The sequence below is a fragment of the Schistocerca americana genome, chromosome 2 (assembly GCF_021461395.2).
Source record: "Schistocerca americana isolate TAMUIC-IGC-003095 chromosome 2, iqSchAmer2.1, whole genome shotgun sequence".
Classification (NCBI taxonomy): domain Eukaryota; kingdom Metazoa; phylum Arthropoda; class Insecta; order Orthoptera; family Acrididae; genus Schistocerca; species Schistocerca americana.
The window spans coordinates 1020631599-1020653950 of record NC_060120.1 but is presented as its reverse complement, the minus strand read 5'-3'; the positions used below and the strand labels follow the sequence as shown (position 1 = coordinate 1020653950).

General features: G+C 38.0%; 1 protein-coding gene across 2 annotated transcripts in view; it reads left to right on the top strand.

Moving 5' to 3' along the window:
- The window catches only part of LOC124595824 (sialin-like), a 124518-nt gene extending 102947 nt beyond the window's left edge, over positions 1 to 21571 (top strand). For both annotated transcript variants that reach the window (XM_047134718.1, XM_047134720.1), the window contains exons 7-10: positions 6115 to 6247; positions 13798 to 13953; positions 17511 to 17596; positions 21153 to 21571. In XM_047134718.1, the coding sequence (XP_046990674.1) occupies positions 6115 to 6247; positions 13798 to 13953; positions 17511 to 17596; positions 21153 to 21380 (603 nt within the window). In that variant the 3' untranslated portion in view covers positions 21381 to 21571. The remainder of the gene's footprint in view (positions 1 to 6114; positions 6248 to 13797; positions 13954 to 17510; positions 17597 to 21152) is intronic.
- The last annotated feature ends 781 nt before the right edge of the window (positions 21572 to 22352 follow it).

The following is a 22352-nucleotide window of genomic DNA, read 5'->3' as shown; positions in this document are numbered from 1 at the left end:
GCCCACCCCACTGTAGTAATTTACACAGCCAGGTGGCACAGAAATGCCTTGTTCAGTTAAAATTATTTATCAAAAATTAATGGAATTTTCAGGAATTGTATCAACAGAACTTTATTACCTTTAAAACATAGATGAACACTTAAAATAAATTTTCCATGTTCTACACTTTGAAGCAATCTTCAAAACAAAGTACTACATTGCAGTCTTACAAGTTTTCAGCAGTTCTGTTATGAGATACAGCCTAAATTTTATATGCACATCTTCCTTTGTCTTTTCAGTGGCACAATAAACAATAAATGCATAGTGCACTGAAATATTTAATAGCCTTCAAAATATTTTCACATATGTGTCTTTCTTGTGACTCCAGTTGAAACCTGTCATAATACAGATACAAAAAGGAAAGAAAGAAACAACTCTGCAAATTTTTTATTTCTATGTGGACAGTTTGTAGTTTGAAATTTGCTTGAGTGACCTGTTTTCCATCAAAGTTCTTAAATGCTGCATCAGCACAGATATCCCCACACTTAGCTGACAAGGTAATTTTGTCCATTATCAACAGACAGCACAATACGGTCTTTACCTGCGAGACTACAGCAGGAAAGTACAACTCCTTTACAGTTGTGTGAATTTTTCTATGGGACAGTTGCAGAAAACTTAAATGTAACACTCCTTATTTAATAAATGACCTTGTGATAAGAATACATGCAGAACAGCATCATGATAATCAAAGAAATGAGTAAAAATGACCTCACATTGTCTTTGTATCTGAACGATTCAGTTCAGTGACTGTTATGAATATCAAATGAAATACGCATATACCTATAAACAAAGATGATGTGACTTACCAAACGAAAGCGCTGGCACGTCGATAGACACACAAACACAAACATACACACAAAATTCAAGCTTTCGCAACAAACTGTTGCCTCATCAGGAAGGAGGGAAGGAGAGGGAAAGACGAAAGGATGTGGGTTTTAAGGGAGAGGGTAAAGAGTCATTCCAATCCCGGGAGCGGAAAGACTTACCTTAGGGGGAAAAAAGGACAGGTATACACTCGCACACACACTCATATCCATCCCCACATACACAGACACAAGCAGACATTTGTAAAGGCAAAGAGTTTGGGCAGAGATGTCAGTCGAAGTGGAAGTACAGAGGCAAAGATGTTGTTGAAAGACAGGTGAGGTATGAGTGGCGGCAACTTGAAATTAGCGGAGATTGAGGCCTGGTGGATAACGGGAAGAGAGGATATATTGAAGAGCAAGTTCCCATCTCCGGAGTTCGGATAGGTTGGTGTTAGTGGGAAGTATCCAGATAACCCGGATGGTGTAACACTGTGCCAACTGACCTGCCTACACTGTGACGCATTCTATGTGGGAATGCCCAGCAACAAACTGCCCATTCGCATGAATGGACACAGGCAGACAGTGTTTGTTGGTAATGAGGATCACCCTGTGGCTAAACATGCCTTGGTGCACGGCCAGCACATCTTGGCACAGTGTTACACTGTCCGGGTTATCTGGATACTTCCCACTAACACCAACCTATCCGAACTCCAGAGATGGGAACTTGCTCTTCAATATATCCTCTCTTCCCGTTATCCACCAGGCCTCAATCTCCGCTAATTTCAAGTTGCCGCCACTCATACCTCACCTGTCATTCAACAACATCTTTGCCTCTGCACTTCCACCTCGACTGACATCTCTGCCCAAACTCTTTGCCTTTACAAATGTCTGCTTGTGTCTGTGTATGTGCGGATGGATATGAGTGTGTGTGCGAGTGTATACCTGTCCTTTTTTCCCCCTAAGGTAAGTCTTTCCGCTCCCGGGATTGGAATGACTCCTTACCCTCTCCCTTAAAACCCACATTCTTTCGTCTTTCCCTCTCCTTCCCTCTTTCCTGATGAGGCAACAGTTTGTTGCGAAAGCTTGAATTTTGTGTGTATGTTTGTGTTTGTGTGTCTATCGACGTGCCAGCGCTTTCGTTTGGTAAGTCTTATCATCTTTGTTTTTAGGAATATTTTTCCCATGTGGAATGTTTCCCTCTATTAATTCATATCATTAAAATGAAATACACAGTTTTATATGTTATTGGTTACAGTTATTTATATATTAGATGTTGTATAGAATTTATCACTGTTTCTAGTCATCCTTTGTCAAGAAGCTTCAATTCATGTCACTGAATCTCTATTGTGCTACCTGTCATGAGAAGTTCGAGCATCTGTTTTGTCACTAATGATAGGTACTGACAATAGCCCATTGCTGCTTCTACACTGTCATTTGCATTCCAAAATCAGTACACACTGAGGTGACAAAAGTTATGGGTTATCTCCCAATATCTTGTCGGACCTCCTTTTTCCCAGTGCAGTGCAGCAGCTTGACGTGGGATGGGTTCAACAAGTGACTGGAAGTCCACTGCAGAAATACTGAGCCATGCTGCATCTGTAGCCATCCACAATTCTGAAAGTGTTGGTGGTGCAGGATTTTGTGCATGAATTGACCTCTCAATTATGTCCCATAAATGTTCGATGGTATTCACGTTGGGTGACCTAGTAGGCCAAATTTTCTTTACTCAAATTGTCCAGAAAGTTCTTCAAACAATTTTCCATGAACAATTGTGGCTTGGTGACATGGTGCATTGTCATCCATTGTTGTCTGGCTGCAAACAGTCTCCAAGTAGATGATCATAACTATTCCCAGTCAGTGATCAGTTTAGTTGGACCAGAGGACACAGTCCATTCCACGTAAACACAGTCTCCACCATTATGGAGCCACCACTAGCTTGCACTGAGCCATGTTTACAACTTGGGTCCACAGCTTCATGGGATCTGCACCACACACGAAACCTACCATTACCTCTTACCAACTGAAACTGGGACTCACCAGACCAAGCCCTGGTTTTCCAGTCATCTAGGACCCAACTGACATGGTCATGAGCCCAGGACAGGCACTGCAAGCGAAGTCATGCTGTTAGTAAAGACACTCACAATGGTTGTCTACTGCCATAGACCATTAATACCAGATATTGTCCTACTGTCCTAATGGATATGTTCGTTGTACATCCCACATTGATGTCTTTGGTTATTTCACATTGTGTTTCTTGTCTGTTTGCACTAACAACTCTACACAAATCCCATTGTTCTTGGATGTTAAGTGAAGGCTGATGGTCATTGCATTGTCTGTGGTGAGAAGTAATCGCTGAAATTTGGTATTCTCAGAACACTCTTGACAGTATGAATCTCAAAACACTGAATACCGTAACGATTTCCGAAATGGAGTGTCCCATGTGTTTAGCTCCAACTGTGTGGCCATGATCACGTCGGCAACCTTTTCACATGAATCATGTGAGTACAAATTACTGTTCTGCCAATGCACTTCTGTTTTACACCTTGTGTACACAATACCAGTGCCACCTGTATATGTGCATATTGCTGTCCCGTGACTTTTGTCACCTCAGTGTGTTTTGCTACTTTTATTCTTTTCCCAAAATATTCTTAAATACTGATTTACATCAACAATAGATATCCTACATATTCTTCTTCTTCTGCAGTCTTCTTTGTTTGGCACTATAGTTATTAAGCCCAGTTTCTTTAATTTAGCCCTATATTTTCATTTGTGATCTAGATGTTACAATGGGAAACATTCTGCGTACTTCTGTTGGGAATAATTGTATCATTTCTAAACCCTTGACTGCAATTTAGCATCCTTTTGTGAAAAGTTTGCTCTAAAATTATCACAAATTTCATGCCCTTAGTTCTGCTACAACACAGAATTTGATAACATTTTCATCATTTTCTCATTTCCAAACCTAAAAAAGAATATTGCTAAGTACTGTACTAAAAAATGAGTTCTACAGACAAATAATTGAGACAAATTATGCATCCAGGATAAGAAAAATGAATATTTATGTACATACATTACTGAAAATATGAAAAGAAATCAATAATAAATTATTGATAAAGAATACTTTTTTCTTGTATTTTAATATTAATTTTTGTACAGCAATAATTGCCAAGAAACTGTACAACATTTTTCCTAAGCATTCAATTTTCCTATTTTTTAAACTTCATACTCTTTATGCAAAGCATTGTGGTTATCACCCCTCACCATCTAAGCTCCTTTGTACAAAATAGTACTTCCATGGAACAAATTCTGTAATTAAACATTTCTGTGGAATTATAAATGCATTATCAGACAGTGAAGTAGGCACTTAATAATTTGCATACGTTTAGGTGAGAATATTCACTCTGACAAAAATCTTATAACTGACATTGTTTAAATGTTAGAAATAAATACTATAAAATAAAAAGATATGCATTTAAGGATTCCATAACATTCTGGAATCATTGCTTTCGCAGTCTACTATATAGGGTGTTTCAGGAGTAACAGTAAATATTTTAGGAGATAGTAGTGTAGAATAGTTTGAATAAAACATTCCATACAATGTATGTCCAATTTTATTGGTTACACAGATACAGCTGGTTACAAAGGTGAGTTTTCATTTCATATGCTGGTACTCCCATTGCTACTTTTTATTTAAAAAAAAATATCAAATGTCATTCTTTTTTTGAAGTTACAAAGCTGTGTGTGAGTTTACATAGTTGAATTTTTTTTACTGTGGTTGTAATTGTGGTTTGCTGACCAATTCTGCTGTATTGTTGAAGCATGCCATAGACATTTCCAAATTTTGAGTATGCTAATAAAGTATTTCTGTATGGGTTTTGTAATGGAGACACTGCTTTTGCTTGTAGAGAACATGGTAGATGATTTCCTCATCACGGTATGTCAGATTCAGTAGTATTTACTCATGTTTTCACTAAATTGTGTGTGGCTGGTGTAGCTTCCAGCAGCCATATCTCATCTGGACATGCAAATGAGCTGTGTGTGGATGAAGAAGACATTATTCAGCTGGTAGAATGTAGTCCTTAAACAAGCACACACAGAATTTCTACATGTATCGGTGTTCCACATACAAGAATATGATGGATATTATAGCTAAACAACTTCTGTCTTTATCATTTACAGTGGACTGAACATCTTTAACAAGGAGATGAAAGTAGCTGGTTTGAATTCAATTGTTGGTCAATTGCAAATTGCCAAGTAATCTCATTAATATTGTTTAGTGATGAAGCCAGTTTCAATTATAGCAGTACGACTAACACTCGAAACTCCCATCGGTGGCCCAACAAAAATGCATATGCCTTTGCTAGACATACATTTTCAAGCTCACTTCTCTGTAAATGTATGTTGAGGCACAATAAGCAATCAGTTGAATGTATCTATTTTATTGTCGCATCTTTTCACAGAGCCCTCTTTTTTAGACTTTCTGGAAAATGAGCTTCCAGTGCTGTTGGGAGAGGTTCTTATGGCTACAAGGGTGGGTATGTTCTTCCAACTTGATGCGGCACCTCCACATTTTAACTGTGAGTTGACACATCATCTTCACACAACATTCCCTAGTATATGGATTGACAAAAATGGTCAGATTTCTTGGCCATCAAGGTCCTCGGACTTTACCACTTTAGATATTTGCCTGTGGGAATGGTTGAATGGGAAGTCTACAAAGAAAACAAAACACATGAAATGAATTAATTGTTTGGATTATGAATAGTGCATCTCTCATACGAAAATGCCAAGACAACCTCAGAAGAGCATTGTCAAGAGAATTTGAAAGTGCATTGAAGTTAGAGCTGGAATTAATATAAATAAACTTTGAGTTTAATCACTTGCCTTTGTGTAAAACCTTCTGTGAGTATTTGTTTTAGTTACACGCTAACAGCTGTATTTCTGTAACTAATGAAAATTTGACGTATGTTATATGGAATGCTTCATTCAAATATGTTATATGGAATGCTTCATTCAAATCAGTCTATACCACTGCCTCCTAAAATATTCACTCTTCCTCCTGAACCACCCTGCATAGTTATGTCAAATCCTTCCTTGTCTTTCCAAAGCACATAATAAATTCCACACTTTACTTTAAAAGCCTTTAGCAAAATCATTTTATTTGTAATTGGGTAATCTAATGGCTGGATTAACATGTCAGTTAATGGCAACTCCTGAAAATGTAAACTGTGACAAAATAATACAGTTGGTCCTTTCCATTACATTTCAGACTGGGCTTCTGTCTGGGATTCCACATGTCTGCCGCATTATTGTGGCATTAGTGTTGTCTCACATAAGTGACAAAATGTTGCGAAAAGGTATCATGTCAAAAACAGGAATTCGAAAACTTGGATCGGCTGTATGTAAGTATCAAGTATTTCATTTATTAGTGTAGGAAAAGATAGATTGCTACTTACCATAAAGAGGTCATGTTAAGTTGCGGTGAGGCACATCTAAAAGACACTTACGCATTAGCTTTCGGCCACAGCCTTTGTCATAATAAGAAAAAAAAAAGAAACACACACACATTCATTCACACAAGCAAACACACCTCATGCACACATGACTGCAGTGGCAGCTCAGACCAGAATAAAAAAAAGAAACACATGCATTCATTTACCCAAGCAAGGATGTGTGCATGAAAAGTGCTCTCTTGTGTGAATGAATGTGTGTGTTTTTATTTTTATGACAAGGGCTATGGCCAAAAGCTAACATGTGTTTTTTTAGTTATGCCTGTCTGCAACTTACAATGTTTCAGTAAACAGGAGAATGGGGAAACAAAATTTCTTTGATTAAAGTTTGAATTTGTATTTAAGATATGGGAGGGCAGAAACATTATAAGTAGTAGTTCTTCTATGTAAGTTCAAAGTTCCTAATTTGGCTTCAGTTAGACAGAGAACTGCTAAAATTTAAAATTATTCCTCAACTGATTATTTTCATTGAAAGTTAGAATAAAAACTCTGTATAATTTTTATCCAGCTATTCCTGCCCAAATATATCATTAGCAGTATGTCAATTATAGACTACGTGCTGGAAATTTTGACTGTCACATTGCCTGAATATTAACTTAGAAAACATCAAATTCTTATCTGCTGCATAAAAAGTAAATTTACCTTTAGAATAACATTTACACTTTAGGTCGATCTTTGGCTGTTGGTGTCTGATGGAATTTTCTAGTCAGTGTGATCTACCAAATTCTGTTAACATTTGTCAATAGGATACAGTGTCAAACTGAAATAAAACATGTTATTATCTGAATTAATTATTATTCAACTAATGACATTATACTAGTGGATGAAAGCAGATGCTTCCATGCTTGTTTCAAGATACCAAAGGGAAGAGAATGTTAGTCGGTTGTAGCTTTTTATTGCCCATCAAAGACATTATAGAGTTCACAGATACTAGATCAGTCACATTATACACTATATATACACTGAAGTGTCAAAGAAACTGGTATAGGCATACGTTTTAAAATACAGAGATATGTAAACAATCAGAACACAGCACTGCTGTCAGCAATGCCTATATAAGACAACATGCGTCTGGCACATTTGTTAGATTGGTTACTGCTGCCACAATGGCAGGTTATCAAGATTTAAGTGAGTTTGAATGAGACGTTATAGTCAGCGCATGGGTGATAGGACTCAGCATCTCTGAGGTAGCGATAAAGTGGAGATTTTCCTGTATGATCATTTCATGAGTGTACCATGAATATCAGGAATCCGCATCAAATCTCCAACATCACTGTGACCAATAAAAGATCCTGCAAGAACAGGACCAACAACAACTGAAGAGAGTTGTTCAGTGTGACAGAAGTGCAACCCTTTCACAAATTGCTGCAGATTTTAATGTTGGGCCATCAACAAGTGTCAGCAAGTGAACCATTCAACAAAACATAATTGATGTGGGATTTTGGAGCCAAATGCCCACTCGTATACCCTTGCGGACAGCATGACACAAAACTTTATGCCTTGCCTGGGCCTGTCAACAATGGCATTGAACTGTTGAAGATTGGAATGCTGGACAGATGAGTCTCATTTCAAATTGTATTGAGTGGATGAATGTGTATAAGTATGGAGACAATCTTACGAGTCCATGGATCCTGCATATCAGCAGGGCACTGTCACAAGCTGGTAGAGGCTCTGTAATGGTGTGGGGTGTGTGCAGTTGGAGTGATATGGGACCCCGGATACATCTAGATACGACTCTGATAGGTGATATGTACATAAGCATCCTGTCTGATCACCAGCACCCATTCATGTCCATTGTGCATTCTGACAGTTGGGTAGTTTCAGCAGGACAATACTACACCTCACACATCCAAAATTGCTACAGAGTGCTACAGGAAAGCTCTTCTGAGTTTAAACACTTCCGCTATCCACCAAACTCCCCAGACATGTACATTATTGAGCATACCTTGGATGCCTCGCAACATGCTGTTCAGAAGAGATCTCCACCCGCTTGTACTCTTACAGATTTATGGACAGCCCTGCAGGATTCATGGTTTCAATTTCCTACAGCACAACTTCAGACATTACTCGAGTCCATGCCACATTGTGTTGCGGCACTTCTGTGTGCTCGCAACGACCCTACAAGATATTAGGCAGGTGTACCAGTTTCTTTGGCTCTTCAGTGTATTTTTCGATATGCAATCATATTATTGTCTCTCCTTTGATATTCATATAATTACAATTCATCTTTGGAAACAATGATAAAACTACTAATTATCACTGTCCAGTGCAGCATTCATAAGCCATGATTTTGTAAGAAATTTCTAAGTCCATTTGGAGGGTTACAAATGTAGTAAGTAATCTTTATGGTAAGTAGAAATCTATCTTTTTGGTATATTGTTGATATTCCAACCTGGAGTTTCCATTTATTAGTTTGCCTATAAGATAGATACCGCCTACAGGAAAATTAAAGAGACCCTTGGAGATAAGAGAACGACTTGTATGAATATCAAGAGCTCAGATGGAAACCCAGTTCTAAGCAAAGAAGGGAAAGCAGAAAGGTGGAAGGAGTATATAGAGGGTCTATACAAGGGCGATGTACTTGAGGACAATATTATGGAAATGGAAGAGGATGTAGATGAAGATGAAATGGGAGATATGATACTGCGTGAAGAGTTTGACAGAGCACTGAAAGACCTGAGTCGAAGCAAGGCCCCCGGAGTAGACAATATTCCATTGGAACTACTGACGGCCGTGGGAGAGCCAGTCCTGACAAAACTCTACCATCTGGTGAGCAAGATGTATGAAACAGGCGAAATACCCTCAGACTTCAAGAAGAATATAATAATTCCAATCCCAAAGAAAGCAGGTGTTGACAGATGTGAAAATTACCGAACTATCAGCTTAATAAGTCACAGCTGCAAAATACTAACACGAATTCTTTACAGACGAATGGAAAAACTAGTAGAAGCCAACCTTGGGGAAGATCAGTTTGGATTCCGTAGAAACACTGGAACACGTGAGGCAATACTGACCTTACGACTTATCTTAGAAGAAAGATTAAGGAAAGGCAAACCTACGTTTCTAGCATTTGTAGACTTGGAGAAAGCTTTTGACAATGTTGACTGGAATACTCTCTTTCAAATTCTAAAGGTGGCAGGGGTAAAATACAGGGAGCGAAAGGCTATTTACAATTTGTACAGAAACCAGATGGCAGTTATAAGAGTCGAGGGACATGAAAGGGAAGCAGTGGTTGGGAAGGGAGTAAGACAGGGTTGTAGTCTCTCCCCGATGTTGTTCAATCTGTATATTGAGCAAGCAGTAAAGGAAACAAAAGAAAAATTCGGAGTAGGTATTAAAATTCATGGAGAAGAAATAAAAACTTTGAGGTTCGCCGATGACATTGTAATTCTGTCAGAGAGAGCAAAGGACTTGGAAGAGCAGTTGAATGGAATGGACAGTGTCTTGAAAGGAGGATATAAGATGAACATCAACAAAAGCAAAACAAGGATAATGGAATGTAGTCTAATTAAGTCGGGTGATGCTGAGGGAATTAGATTAGGAAATGAGGCACTTAAAGTAGTAAAGGAGTTTTGCTATTTGGGGAGCAAAATAACTGATGATGGTCGAAGTAGAGAGGATATAAAATGTAGGCTGGCAATGGCAAGGAAAGCGTTTCTGAAGAAGAGAAATTTGTTAACATCCAGTATAGATTTAAGTGTCAGGAAGTCATTTCTGAAAGTATTCGTATGGAGTGTAGCCATGTATGGAAGTGAAACATGGACGATAAATAGTTTGGACAAGAAGAGAATAGAAGCTTTCGAAATGTGGTGCTACAGAAGAATGCTGAAGATTAGATGGGTAGATCACATAACTAATGAGGAAGTATTGAATAGGATTGGGGAGAAGAGATGTTTGTGGCACAACTTGATCAGAAGAAGGGATCGGTTGGTAGGACATGTTCTGAGGCATCAAGGGATCACCAATTTAGTATTGGAGGGCAGCGTGGAGGGTAAAAATCGTAGAGGGAGACCAAGAGATGAATACACTAAGCAGATTCAGAAGGATGTAGGTTGCAGTAGGTACTGGGAGATGAAAAAGCTTGCACAGGATAGAGTAGCATGGAGAGCTGCATCAAACCAGTCTCAGGACTGAAGACCACAACAACAACAACAACCTATCTTTGCTAATCGTTTCAGTAAGATGCAAGGGGAGACAAAAAATGTTCACTAAAATTAATTTAAATAGTGAGATAAATCAGTATTTTAAAATTAAAACAATTTTGAGGAGAATGGACAACTTCGTTAACACTGCAAGGCCAACAGTAAGCAGCACTGCACTTAATTTAAAAGTTCACCTTTCACAAACACTTTCACTCAAGAATTCACTTGTACTGATGAGTAGTAACACACATATTCATTCTTGAATAGTTTTAACTGCAGGAAGTTGGGCCTTATGGTCTAGTAGTGAAGCACATACCTGAAAACAGAAAGGTTGTGGGTCAAATCCAGTCAAGCAACAGAATTTTCAGAATGCCTTCAAACCTAACATTCCTCTCTCAGTGAGGCAGAGATTCGCCAGAAATGACATTGATGAAGTGGCGTCTGATTGAAAGAGTTACACCAGACCATTGAACTGCATGACATTAATGCTATTATTAACTGCAGGAATGAGAATTTCTGTTATTAGCTATCTGTACAATATAGAATTTTGGGTCTCTGCTAGTGTCAGCACATAGTTCCAATGTTGAAAATACATCTAAGTGTTTAAATGCTCTCATAATCTGCATTTGACCCCAAACATAATCAGGTATCTAGGACAGAATGACCCCTCCATGCCAAGCAGTATGGATTCCGAAAACACTGATCGTGTGAAATCCAACTCACACTTTTCTCACTTGACATACTGAAAGCTTTGGATCAAGGCAGTCAGGTAGATGCAGTATTTCTTGATTTTCAAAAGGCATTTGACTCAGTACCACTCCTATGCTTATTGTAAAAATTACAATCATATGGGTTATCAAGTGAAATTTTTGACTGGATTGAGGACTTTTTTGCTAAGGAGGAAATAGCATGTTATCTTGGATGGAGAATCACCATCAGATGTAGAATCAATTTCAGGTGTGCCCACAGAGAAGTGTGTTGGGACTCTTGCTGTTCATGTTGTATATTAATGACCTTGCAGACAATATTAATAGTAAAATCAGGCTTTTTCCTGGTGATGCAGCTATCTATAATGAACAAGTGTCTGAAAGAAGCTGCTTGAATATTGTCAGATCTTGATAAGATTTCAAAGTGGTGCAAAGATTGGCATATTACTTTAAATGTTCAAAAATGTAGAATTGTACACTTTGCAAAACAGAAAAACTTAGCATCATATGACTATAATATCAATGAGTCACATCTGGAATTGATTTCATACAAATACCTGGGGTAACACTCTGTAGGGATAAAATGGAATTATCACGTAGTTTCAGTCGTGGGTAAAGCAGGTGGTAGACTTTGGTTTATTGGTAGAATATTGGGGAAGTGCAATCAATCTACAAAGGAGATTGCTTACAAATTACTCGTGTGCCCAGTTCTAGAATATTACTGAAGTGTGTGAGACTCGTACCAAGGAGGACTAACAGGGGACTTTAGGGCAGGATGAATGGTCACAGGTTTGTCTGATCTGTGGAAGAATGTCAGTCTCAGTTACATCAGAAAAGTATTGAAAGAAAGATGATGAAATATGTTTACTTCATCAGAATGGTGAGCTGTAATTTAAGAACTTGAAAAAGATTCTTGTATATTGCTTGTCTGAATGCCATTTAACTGCAGGGGGTTGGAAAGGTGAATTCTTGTTTGGATTCCTCTCTGGAAAATTCTTTGCAAAAGGCAAACTGAGAGACAGTTAACAATTTCTGCTCAGAGAAAAAGGAGTCTATATTAAATCATAGCCCTCTTTCCTAAAAACTTTCTAAAGGAGTCGAAAGAGTGAAACAGGTCTATTATTAGTGGTGGTTTTCTGCAGGATATTCATGTCTGTCACAAAATATGGCCTCTGTTATTGACTGATTACAAAGACATGTTAAGGGTAGTCCTATGAAGTCAGCACAACATTTTAAACACACTGCTAATGGTGCTACCACAACTATAAGAATGGCTACTCTTTAGTAAACTGATGAATTCTGTAGTTTTGAAACTTGTATCTGTTAGTGTTGAATGCAATGTCTGCTGAAGTAAATCTAAAGCAGCTTTTTTGCGTTATAGTTTTGGGTGCACTGTTTGCTGCAAATGTGAGAAAGTGCTCATCACTAGTATTTTGTCTTTAATTTCTCTTCCATTGACTTCCTTCTACCCCTTTCCTTTTCATATTGTATATTATCATTCTCTCACTTGATTTACATATGTTCATCTCATTATTTAATTTCATTTTGTGTATACACATGTCTTCTTGTCTCACAAATTTTACGTTCATATTGTATGACATCTATGGTTATTCCCTTTCATTGTTCACATCCATAGAAAACCTATTGTTATTCCCTTTCATTGTTCACATCCATAGAAAACAAGAGAACTGGTTAAATATTACAGATGGGCCAAAAATACAATGTCAAAGCAGTAAGGCACCAACCAGAGATTACACAACCCATATACAATTTGTACATGTTACTTTGTTGCGCCCCCCCCCCCCTCCCCCACTTCCTTTACAAGATTTTACTTAATATGGCGATGAAATGAGAAGTGTCTTCAGGTGTAAGATAAATTATTGGATCTTCTCATAAACTGTGGGCCACAGCAAAAGAAAAGCATCTCTCTGAGCTTTCTGCACCCTGCCACCCCAAATATATTCCCCCTCCCTCTTTCTCAATATATTCCCACTACCTTCATGTGATAAGGAAAGGAAGGAAGATTGGGTTTAATGTCCCATTGACATCGAGGTCACTAGAAGCGGAGCACAAGCTCGAATTGTGTCAAGGATGGGGAACGAAATCGGCTGTGCCATATCAAAGAAATCATCCCAGCATTTGCCTCGAGCAATTGAGGAAAATCGCAGAAAACTTAAATCTAGCTGGCCAGATGCAAGTTTGAACCATTGTCCTCCCAAATGCAGGTTCAATGTGCTAACCAGTGCGCCACATCACACATTCTGCATGTGAGAATGTAGTCGTAAAATGTACTCTCTCTCCCCCTCTACCTCTCCCTCTCCTCTCTCCCTCTCCCTCCCTCCCTCTTTCATGCACGCACCTGTGTGTGCTTGCACGTGCTCTCTCTCTCTCTCTCTCTCACACACACACACACACACACACACACACACATATATATATATATATATATTGCCAGACAAAGCTCACTATGAATTTAACCTATCTTGTCTCTTATTCTTGTGATTCTTATGATATGTTATTTGCCTGGAAATCCAGTTTCAAGTTAGTAGAAGAGGTAGTGAATAGTGGAAATAAAATATGTTTCAACTTCCAGGTTGTATCATTCATGGATTTTTTATGTTGGGACTGGCATTCTCTGGCTGCAACTACTTGGCAGCAATCATTTGCATTGCTGCATCAGTGGGCACAAGTGGAGCAGTCTCATCTGGACCATTTGCTAGCTTTGTTGATCTCAGTCCCAACTATGCAAGTAAGTTTCCTTAATGTTTAATATAGATCTTTTAAAGGTAATTACATTTTATGGAAATAAACTTGCAGATACTATATTGTAGAAATGTACCGACTAAGCACGTAGTTCATTCCTATAAACATTTCCAAGAAACCTCTTCTTGCAAAGTGTTTCATTCCTTCATGTTCAAAAGCTCCAAATAAACACTGGAGGGATTTACAAATGAATTCCCCTGACTTGCATGTTAGCTTGTCCCCTCCCTAAGACTGGGTTTTTGTGCTACCTCATCTTCTGTGGTACTTTTAAGTTGTTCCTCTTTACTTTCAAAATATTTCCTGCAAACCGTGCAGTATAGCTTCAATGTATTTGAATAATGGCATCATGGAACTGCCAAAAGCTGCCATACTACATATTTATTTACAGACAACCAGTTTCAGTCAGATCACCATCTTAAAGTAATTGATTGACATTAAATTAGATTAAAAGGGCGTTCTGTGGTTTCAAATGTATAATTATTTTCAGTTGCAGCATCTGTCATGTATAGATTAATATGGTATCCATTTCTCTATCAGTCACCAAGTGCAAATATCAACAGTCCATTGCAGTCTTCAGCATACTGTGTGACCAAAGTGTCATTGAGAATAAATACACATTATAACAGTGTTTCAAGGTTCCATGATGCTACCTCTTTAATTTTCTTTCAACTTAACTTTTAAGTGGGTTGGTGGTAGTGACAAGTCCCCTTACCTCCTTGTCTAGGATTCAGAATGGAGTTATGTACCAGTACTCTGGTGGGAAAATATTCAACAAGCTCCTGTCTAACATAAAGCAAGACATTGAAAATCCCCAACAATTTGTCAGAAGTGCCACAGGGAACTGTGATGTAGCCACTCTTGCTCTCTACATACATAAATGATCTACCAGACAGGGTGAGCAACAATCTGTGACTGTTAATGATGCTGTAGTGATGAGAGAGTGTCATCATTGAATGACTTGTAGGAGGATAGAAGATGACTTGGATAGAATTTCTATTTGATGTGCTAGTTGCTCTATAGACAGAAAAATGTAAGTAATGCAGGTGAGTAATCCTGTAATGTTCGAATACAGTATAAGTGGTGTATTGTTTGACCCAGTCACTGAGTTAGTATATAGGCATACTGTTGTAAAGCAACATGAAATGGAAAGAGCCCCATAGTCAGTTGCACATGAGGTGAGCAGTAGACTTTGGTTTTTTGGAAGGATTCTAGGAGAGTGTAGTTTGTTTTCAAAAGGAGACGCTGTACAGAACACTTATGCAACCCATTCTCAAGTACTTCTCCAGTGTTTGGGATCTCCACCAGGTCGGATTAAAGGAAGACATTGAAGCAATTCAGAGGTATGCAACTATAGTTGTTACTGGAAGGTTTGATCAATATGTGAGTATTACAGAAATGCTCTGTGGGGTCAAACAGGATTTACTGGAGGGGAGAAGACATTTTTAGTGAAACATTATTGAAAAAATTTAGAGAGCAGGGATTTACGACAGTCTGCAGAACAATTCTGCTGCCATATCCGTCTTGCATAAGGACTGCAAAGACAAGAAATGAGAAATCAACATTCATACAGAAGCATATGAGGTGCTATCCAAAATTTTCAGGACTGATGCTGCCATCTGTTGAAAACCTTGCCTTTGGACTAATGGTCACCATCACCCTCAAAGTAGTTCCCATCTGCAGGTACACACTAGTCCCAATGCTTCTGCCAATGGTAAAACGTTTTCTGGAAGTCCTGTTCTTTGAGGGTGTTTATCACTGCCAGCGATGCTTCTTGAATTGTCTCTAGAGTGTCGAACTGATGGCCTTTCAACTTGAGTTTCAATTTTGGGAATAGCACGAAGTCACAAGGCGAGTACGGTGGGTGGGGTACAACTGCCATGTTGTTTTTTGCCAAAAAGGTCCTGGTGAGCAAGGACATGTGACAGGGTGCATTGTCGTGATGTAGCAGCCATTTCCCTTGACGCCAAAGTTCGGGCCATGTCGCCACACATTTTCATGGAGCCATCGCAAAACATCACAGTAGTATGCAGAATTCACTGTTTGGTTGGGTAGGATGTATTCTTTGTGCACAATTCCATTGGTATCAAAGAAAATGATGATCATGCTCTTCACTTTGCTTTTCACCTGTTTTGCTTTTTTGGGTCTTGGCGAGCCCGGGCTCTTTCACTGGGATGATTGTTGCTTTGTCTCTGGGTCATAACCGTAAATCCAGCTCTTGTCACTGGTGATAACCCATAACAAAAAGATTGGATCATCAGATGCGGTCTGACGAAGATCTGTGCACACTTCAACACACTATGCCTTCTGATCGGCAGTCAAGATCCTTGGCACAAATTTTGCGACAACACGATGCATGCCCAGTTCATCAGTCAACATTCATTGACATGTCCCAGAACAAATACCCATTTCATCCACAAGGTCTTGAATGGTTTTACGTTGATCTGCACAAACCAATTGTTGAAGTTTGGCAACAATGTCTGGTGTTGTGCGGCTAACGGCCCTTCCATTGGGAGCATCATCTTTGAGGTCTGTACAGCCGGCCCTGAACCGAGCATGCCACTCAAACACACGCATGTGGCTCGTGCTCTGTCCCCCAAACACTTGTTGAATCTTTGCAAGGGTCTCTGTAGCACTTTTCCCAAGATTCGCACAGAATTTGATACACACACGCTGTTCTGTTCGCGGATCCATCGTAAAATCGCCACACACCAAACACAGAGTATTACAGAAATCACTGTGGACACACAACTTGTCCTCCCGGCTGAATGGCACTCCGCACACTGACTCATCAGATATGCAGCTCTCGTCACCTAGTGATGCAAATATCTACTACTCCTACTTTCCAGATGGCAGCACCAGTCCCGAAAATTGTGGATTCCACCTCATGTAGATAGTATTTTTTTCTCACTCCATTTGTTAGTGGAACAAGAAAGGAAATGAACAGCAGTGCTACAAGATATTCTCTGCCACACACTGTATGATGATTTGTGAAGTATGTATTTATTTGTAGATGTAGATTCAAAAGAAAATTAAAAACATACATCAGTGGCCAATCTTTCTACAAATTATCTGAGTATCTAGGTTCAGGGACTGAAAAATTCTGTCAACTACATGGCAAGTAGCAGTATTTGGTATAATGCTGCATTAGAAGTAGTAATGTACCATAAATGGGACTCGGTATTTACAGGTGTAGGAAAATATTGTCTTTGAAAATGCCATCATAATCAAGATGAACAGCAGTATCTGCAAAAAGTGAGGCGGCAGAAGCTTTTTTCAAACTATCAGCTTCCTTACTAATTTACTAAATTAAATTTAGATGGCATAAGTGTGAAAAGTGTTCAGCTTTGTAGTCATAGTTTATTCTTATGCAGCATAAATATTAAGTTTCTATTGTCTCCTTATCTTTTGTTAGTGTATACCATGAAAGGTTCCACATTCCTGGAACTTCTTATTGGTGGGATCAACACAACACAGTTAATTAATAAAGTTCAGTATATGCTTAAAATTAATGTAATATTAAATATCTTATCATCCCTATTTCAGGTATCCTGTTTGGCATAGGGTGCACAGTGGCTGATCTTCCAGGTTTCATTTCTCCAGCTATAGTTGGAACGCTGACGTATCAAAATGTAAGTATCTGCATTTACATCTGTACTCTGGAAACCACTGTGAAGTACATGGCAGAGGGTACATCCCATTGTATCAGTTATTTGGGTTTCCTGTTGTTCCATTCACATATTGAGTGCAGGAAGAATGATTGTTTAAATGCTTCTGTGTGTATTGTAGTTGATCTGATTTTTTCCTCATGATCCCTATGTGATTGATAAATAGGCGGTTGTAGTATATTCCTAAAATTTCTTCTTGAAACTGTGTAAAGTAGGCTTTCTCAGTATAGTTTATGTTTATCTTAAAGAGTCTGCCAGTTCAGTTTCTTCAGCATCTCTGTGGTACTCTCCCATGTATCAAACAAATATGTGACCATTTGTACTGCTATTTTCTGTATATGTTCAATAATCCCTGTTAGCCTTATTTGGTATGGGTCCCATACGCTTGATTAATATTATACACTGGGCCATATGAGTGATTTGAAAGCAATTTTCTTTGTAGAGTGATTGCACTTCCCCAGTATTCTACCAATTAACTAAAGTCTACAATCTGCCTTACCCATGACTGGACCTGTGTAGTAATTCAATTTCATATCCCTATAGAATGTTACTCCCAGATATTTGTATGAATTGGCTCATTCCAACTGTAACTCACTGATACATTTTTGAACATTTAAAGCAAGTTGCCAATCTTTGCACTACTTTGAAATCTTATCAAGATCTGACAGTATTTATGCAGCTTCTTTCAGATAGTACTTCACTGTAGATAACTGCATCATCTGCAAAAAGTCTTAGGTTACTATTAATGTTGTCCACCAGGTCATTAATGTACAACATGAACAACAACAGTCTCTACACATTTCCCTGGGGAAAACCAGAAGTTATTTCTACATCTGACAATGACACACTGTCCATGATAATATGCTGTGTCCTCCCTACGAAAAAATCCTCAATCCCATCACAAATGTCACTTGAGATCCTTATGAGCTTACTTTTGACAATAAGTGTAGATGTGGTACTGAGTCAGATGCTTTCTGGAAATCAGAAATACTGCATTACCTGACTGCCTTGATCGGGAGCATTCATTATGCGTGAAAAAAGTGAGAGTTGGGTTTTGCATGATCGATGTTTTCTGAAGTCATGCTGGTTGGCATGTGGAAGGACATTCTCTTCGTAGTACCTCATTATGTTTGAGCTCAGAATATGCTCTAAGAAATAAATGTCTAGGATATTGGATGGTAGTTTTGTGGATCAAATCTACTGCCCTTGTGATAGATTATGATTAGAAGAGGGTCTAACTCGGCCACAAATTTAGTATAGAATCTGATACAGATGCCATTGTAACCTGGAACTTAATTCAGTTTTAATGATTTCAGCTACATCTCAACATCACTGACACTGACACTTATTTCGCTCATTTTTTTAGTGGTATGAGGATTAATTTGGGGCAATACTCCTGGGTTTCCCTTTGTAAAAGAACATTTTAAAACAGTTTTAGTTCCTGTCTCATTGACAAGCGATTGGACACCAACTCTGGTGGCACAGCCCTTAAGTATGACTAGAATTTCTTTGGTTTTGTGAAAGATCATTTGGTAGTGTTCTGCAATGGTAGTCATTGACGGCTTCGTGCACTGCTGTCTCAACAGCCAAATGCGTTTCATTCAGCATCTCCCTGTCTACAGCCCTGTGCTTTGTTTTACACCTATTATGCAGTAATCTTTGTTTCTTTAGACGTTTCTTTACAATGACTATACAATGGAGGGTCCCTCCATTATGAATTGTTCTACTTGTCTGTCCAGTGCTTTGTCAACTATACTTTTAAACTTGAGACACTGTATTGTACTTTAATTATATATATAAATACTACTGAACTTTGGTTTTTTTATATAATTGATGTCCAAACATTGCAGTGGTACTGACTCACAAAGCGAAAATATCGTTAATACATTCTACTGCTCTGTAAAATTCCAATGCACACTTTGTATGTTATGTGGAATGATATTACAGAGAAGGCCACACTAATAAATAAGTACCAGTATGTTACTAGCTTCTAACTGTTGATCAACAATAAAGCATTGGAGTCATAGCAGGTTTCTAGTTTGTGAATAATAATGTAGGGAAATTATGGTGACTTTTTTGACTGAAGTGATCTGGTGAAGAAAACATAAGAATGCAATGGGGATGGAATTTTGGCAACTTCTCATGGTCCTCAGTAAAAAACCTTACCATTAGACATGCAGGCTCTCATTTTCTCTGGAAAATCTGGTTGTGGAAATCTGATGTCCTCTGCGTCTCCTCACATTAGTTTTTTGTCTGTTCATCTTCTGTTATTTTAAGAAGTACAGCTGTATCATTGTATTCTGAAAACACTTTTCTATCTTCATTGTTAGTCTCAAAACATCCATTATCAAGCCCTTAGCCCTAATATTCATTACTGGACCATCAGTTCCAGCACTATGACAGTAGATCTTAAAACTTAAAATTGTACATTTCAGTTATATGGTATACACCTCATTGATCACTTATGGATGATAACAAATGTTGTGTGCCCTCCCTAACTATATCGATTCCAATAGTCCTCTTTTCTAGTCTGCATTCATCATTTAAGTTCTGTGAAATTAAGTGGCTCTGTTTCTGCCTTCTCGAATTAAAATGTAATTTCCTTGTACTTGCTCTCCTGCACGTAACATCACTCTCACTTGTAAAATGAATTGTGGGATATATACTTCATTACTAGGCCATTCATGAATTATAGATAATATTATTTGTGAGATATTTTATTTCTGATCCAAGATAACTGAAAATGTAATATCTAATTGTGGTTGTACTGATACATGGCATTTTCAAAATAATAACACAGATTAAGGAGAAAAGGATGCATGTGGCCAGAGGTTGGTAGTGTGTGTGGATAAGGATGGGCCAGGATATCATGTTGATTGGGTGGTAGCTGGTAGCAGAATATCACTTTGCCAGGGGGGGGGGGGGGGGGGGGGTTATGATTGTAGATGGAATGTTCCTCATGTCTGGATACTGTGATAAATAATCAAAGTTGTGACAAATGTGACTGTTCTGGGAGATGTGAGGGGAAGAGAGTGCTCATTTGCTGCAGGTATAGGACTGAAATATCTGTAGGATTCACTACAGACAAAAATTTATTAAGTGATGGAAACTCCAGGTAGGAATATCGACAATGTAGGAAAAGACAGATTGCTACTTACCATAAAGATGACACATTAAGTTGCAGACAGGCACAATTAAGACACTTACACATTAGCTTTTGGCCACTGACTTCATCAGAAAAAGAGAAACACACACCATTCATTCACAAAAACAAGCCCACCTCATGCACACATGACTGCTAACTCCTGCAGCTTGGCCCAGAATATGTAATTATTAAGTAATTTTGTAGTTTGAGCAATAACTTACATTTATATTAATTAACATTTATTTTGAACTGGGAATTCTTAAGGTCCCTAGTAATATTGTATTATAGTATTTGAATTATTTGTCACTCTGTGGCCTTCTGTCTAACAGATTCTTTGTTGATAGTTATAATTATTTTGATGTCTGGCTGTTCTAGCAATCCCCTAGTCAATGGCAGATAGTCTTTCTGATCACAGCTGGAATGCTGTTTCTTCCTGGAGTACTTTATCAAGTCTTTGGCACTTCAGAACTTCAATCTTGGAACACACCTGACAACGGTGACCATGGAAAACATCAAGACAAGCTTGAAGATATTCTGCACCCAAGTGACATCTCTTCAAAGGAGTATAATGAGAGTGTACAAATGGAATCTGTAAGGCTGTGACAATAAGGCAACTGGAAATAAATATTTTATGTCCTTTCAAAATACTAAACTTTAATGGCAAGTATTTTGTATTTTTTCTCATAGTATGTGGAAACTCAGGTTTATCAAGATCACTTGTGTTGAGCCTTGTTAATAGCTTTATCACAAGTTTATTGCTCCAAATGTGTCCAATTTTAATATTTTGTTGAATCATTGTATTCAGTTAACAAATGTCTTTGGACACCATTTTAATTTTGTAATAGTAATATTTATTTATTTACAAACAGCTTTTTTTTAAAAAAAGTAAGAAAATGAAATAAAAATATTAGATATCACCTTTTATCTCTGATGTGTCAAAAATTGAGTTATATTATTAGGAATATGTTTCAGTGTGTCATATAAAGAGTTAAAGGGGAGTGATAATTTTAGTTATTTTACTCCTCGTTAATCATATTTCTGCATCAGCATCAGCATAGCATATCTTGTCTTTTCTTATTTCCTTCAGTTTCCTAAGTTTAAGCTGGTGATTTCCTAAATTGAAGCTGGCGAGGTGGTGCAGTTGATGGAGACATGGGACTCATATTTTGAAGCAGTAGGATTCAAAACTCAGTGAATGAATGAGATTACTAGAATACTTTCTCTCACTATTTTGACATGCCTTTAACTCCTGGAGCAGTGAAGTTAAGGTAAAAAAAGTATTACTGCACACATAAGTGTTAATAACTGAACAACTTGCAGGATCTTGGCAGTCTTACACTCATATGCCAACACATTTCCTTCATAATTAGTATTTGTGGTTAATAATAAGAGTGAATTTATGATGAACTGTGAAATTAGCAATCTGAGTACTAGAAATAAAAATTATTTTCCATATAGATATGCATTTCTATATAGAGTTCAAAATGGAGTTTTATATTCTGCTGCAAAAGACTGTAACAGGTTACTAGCAGATAACAGATGTGAAACTAGAAATCCTCAAATAATCAAAAACAA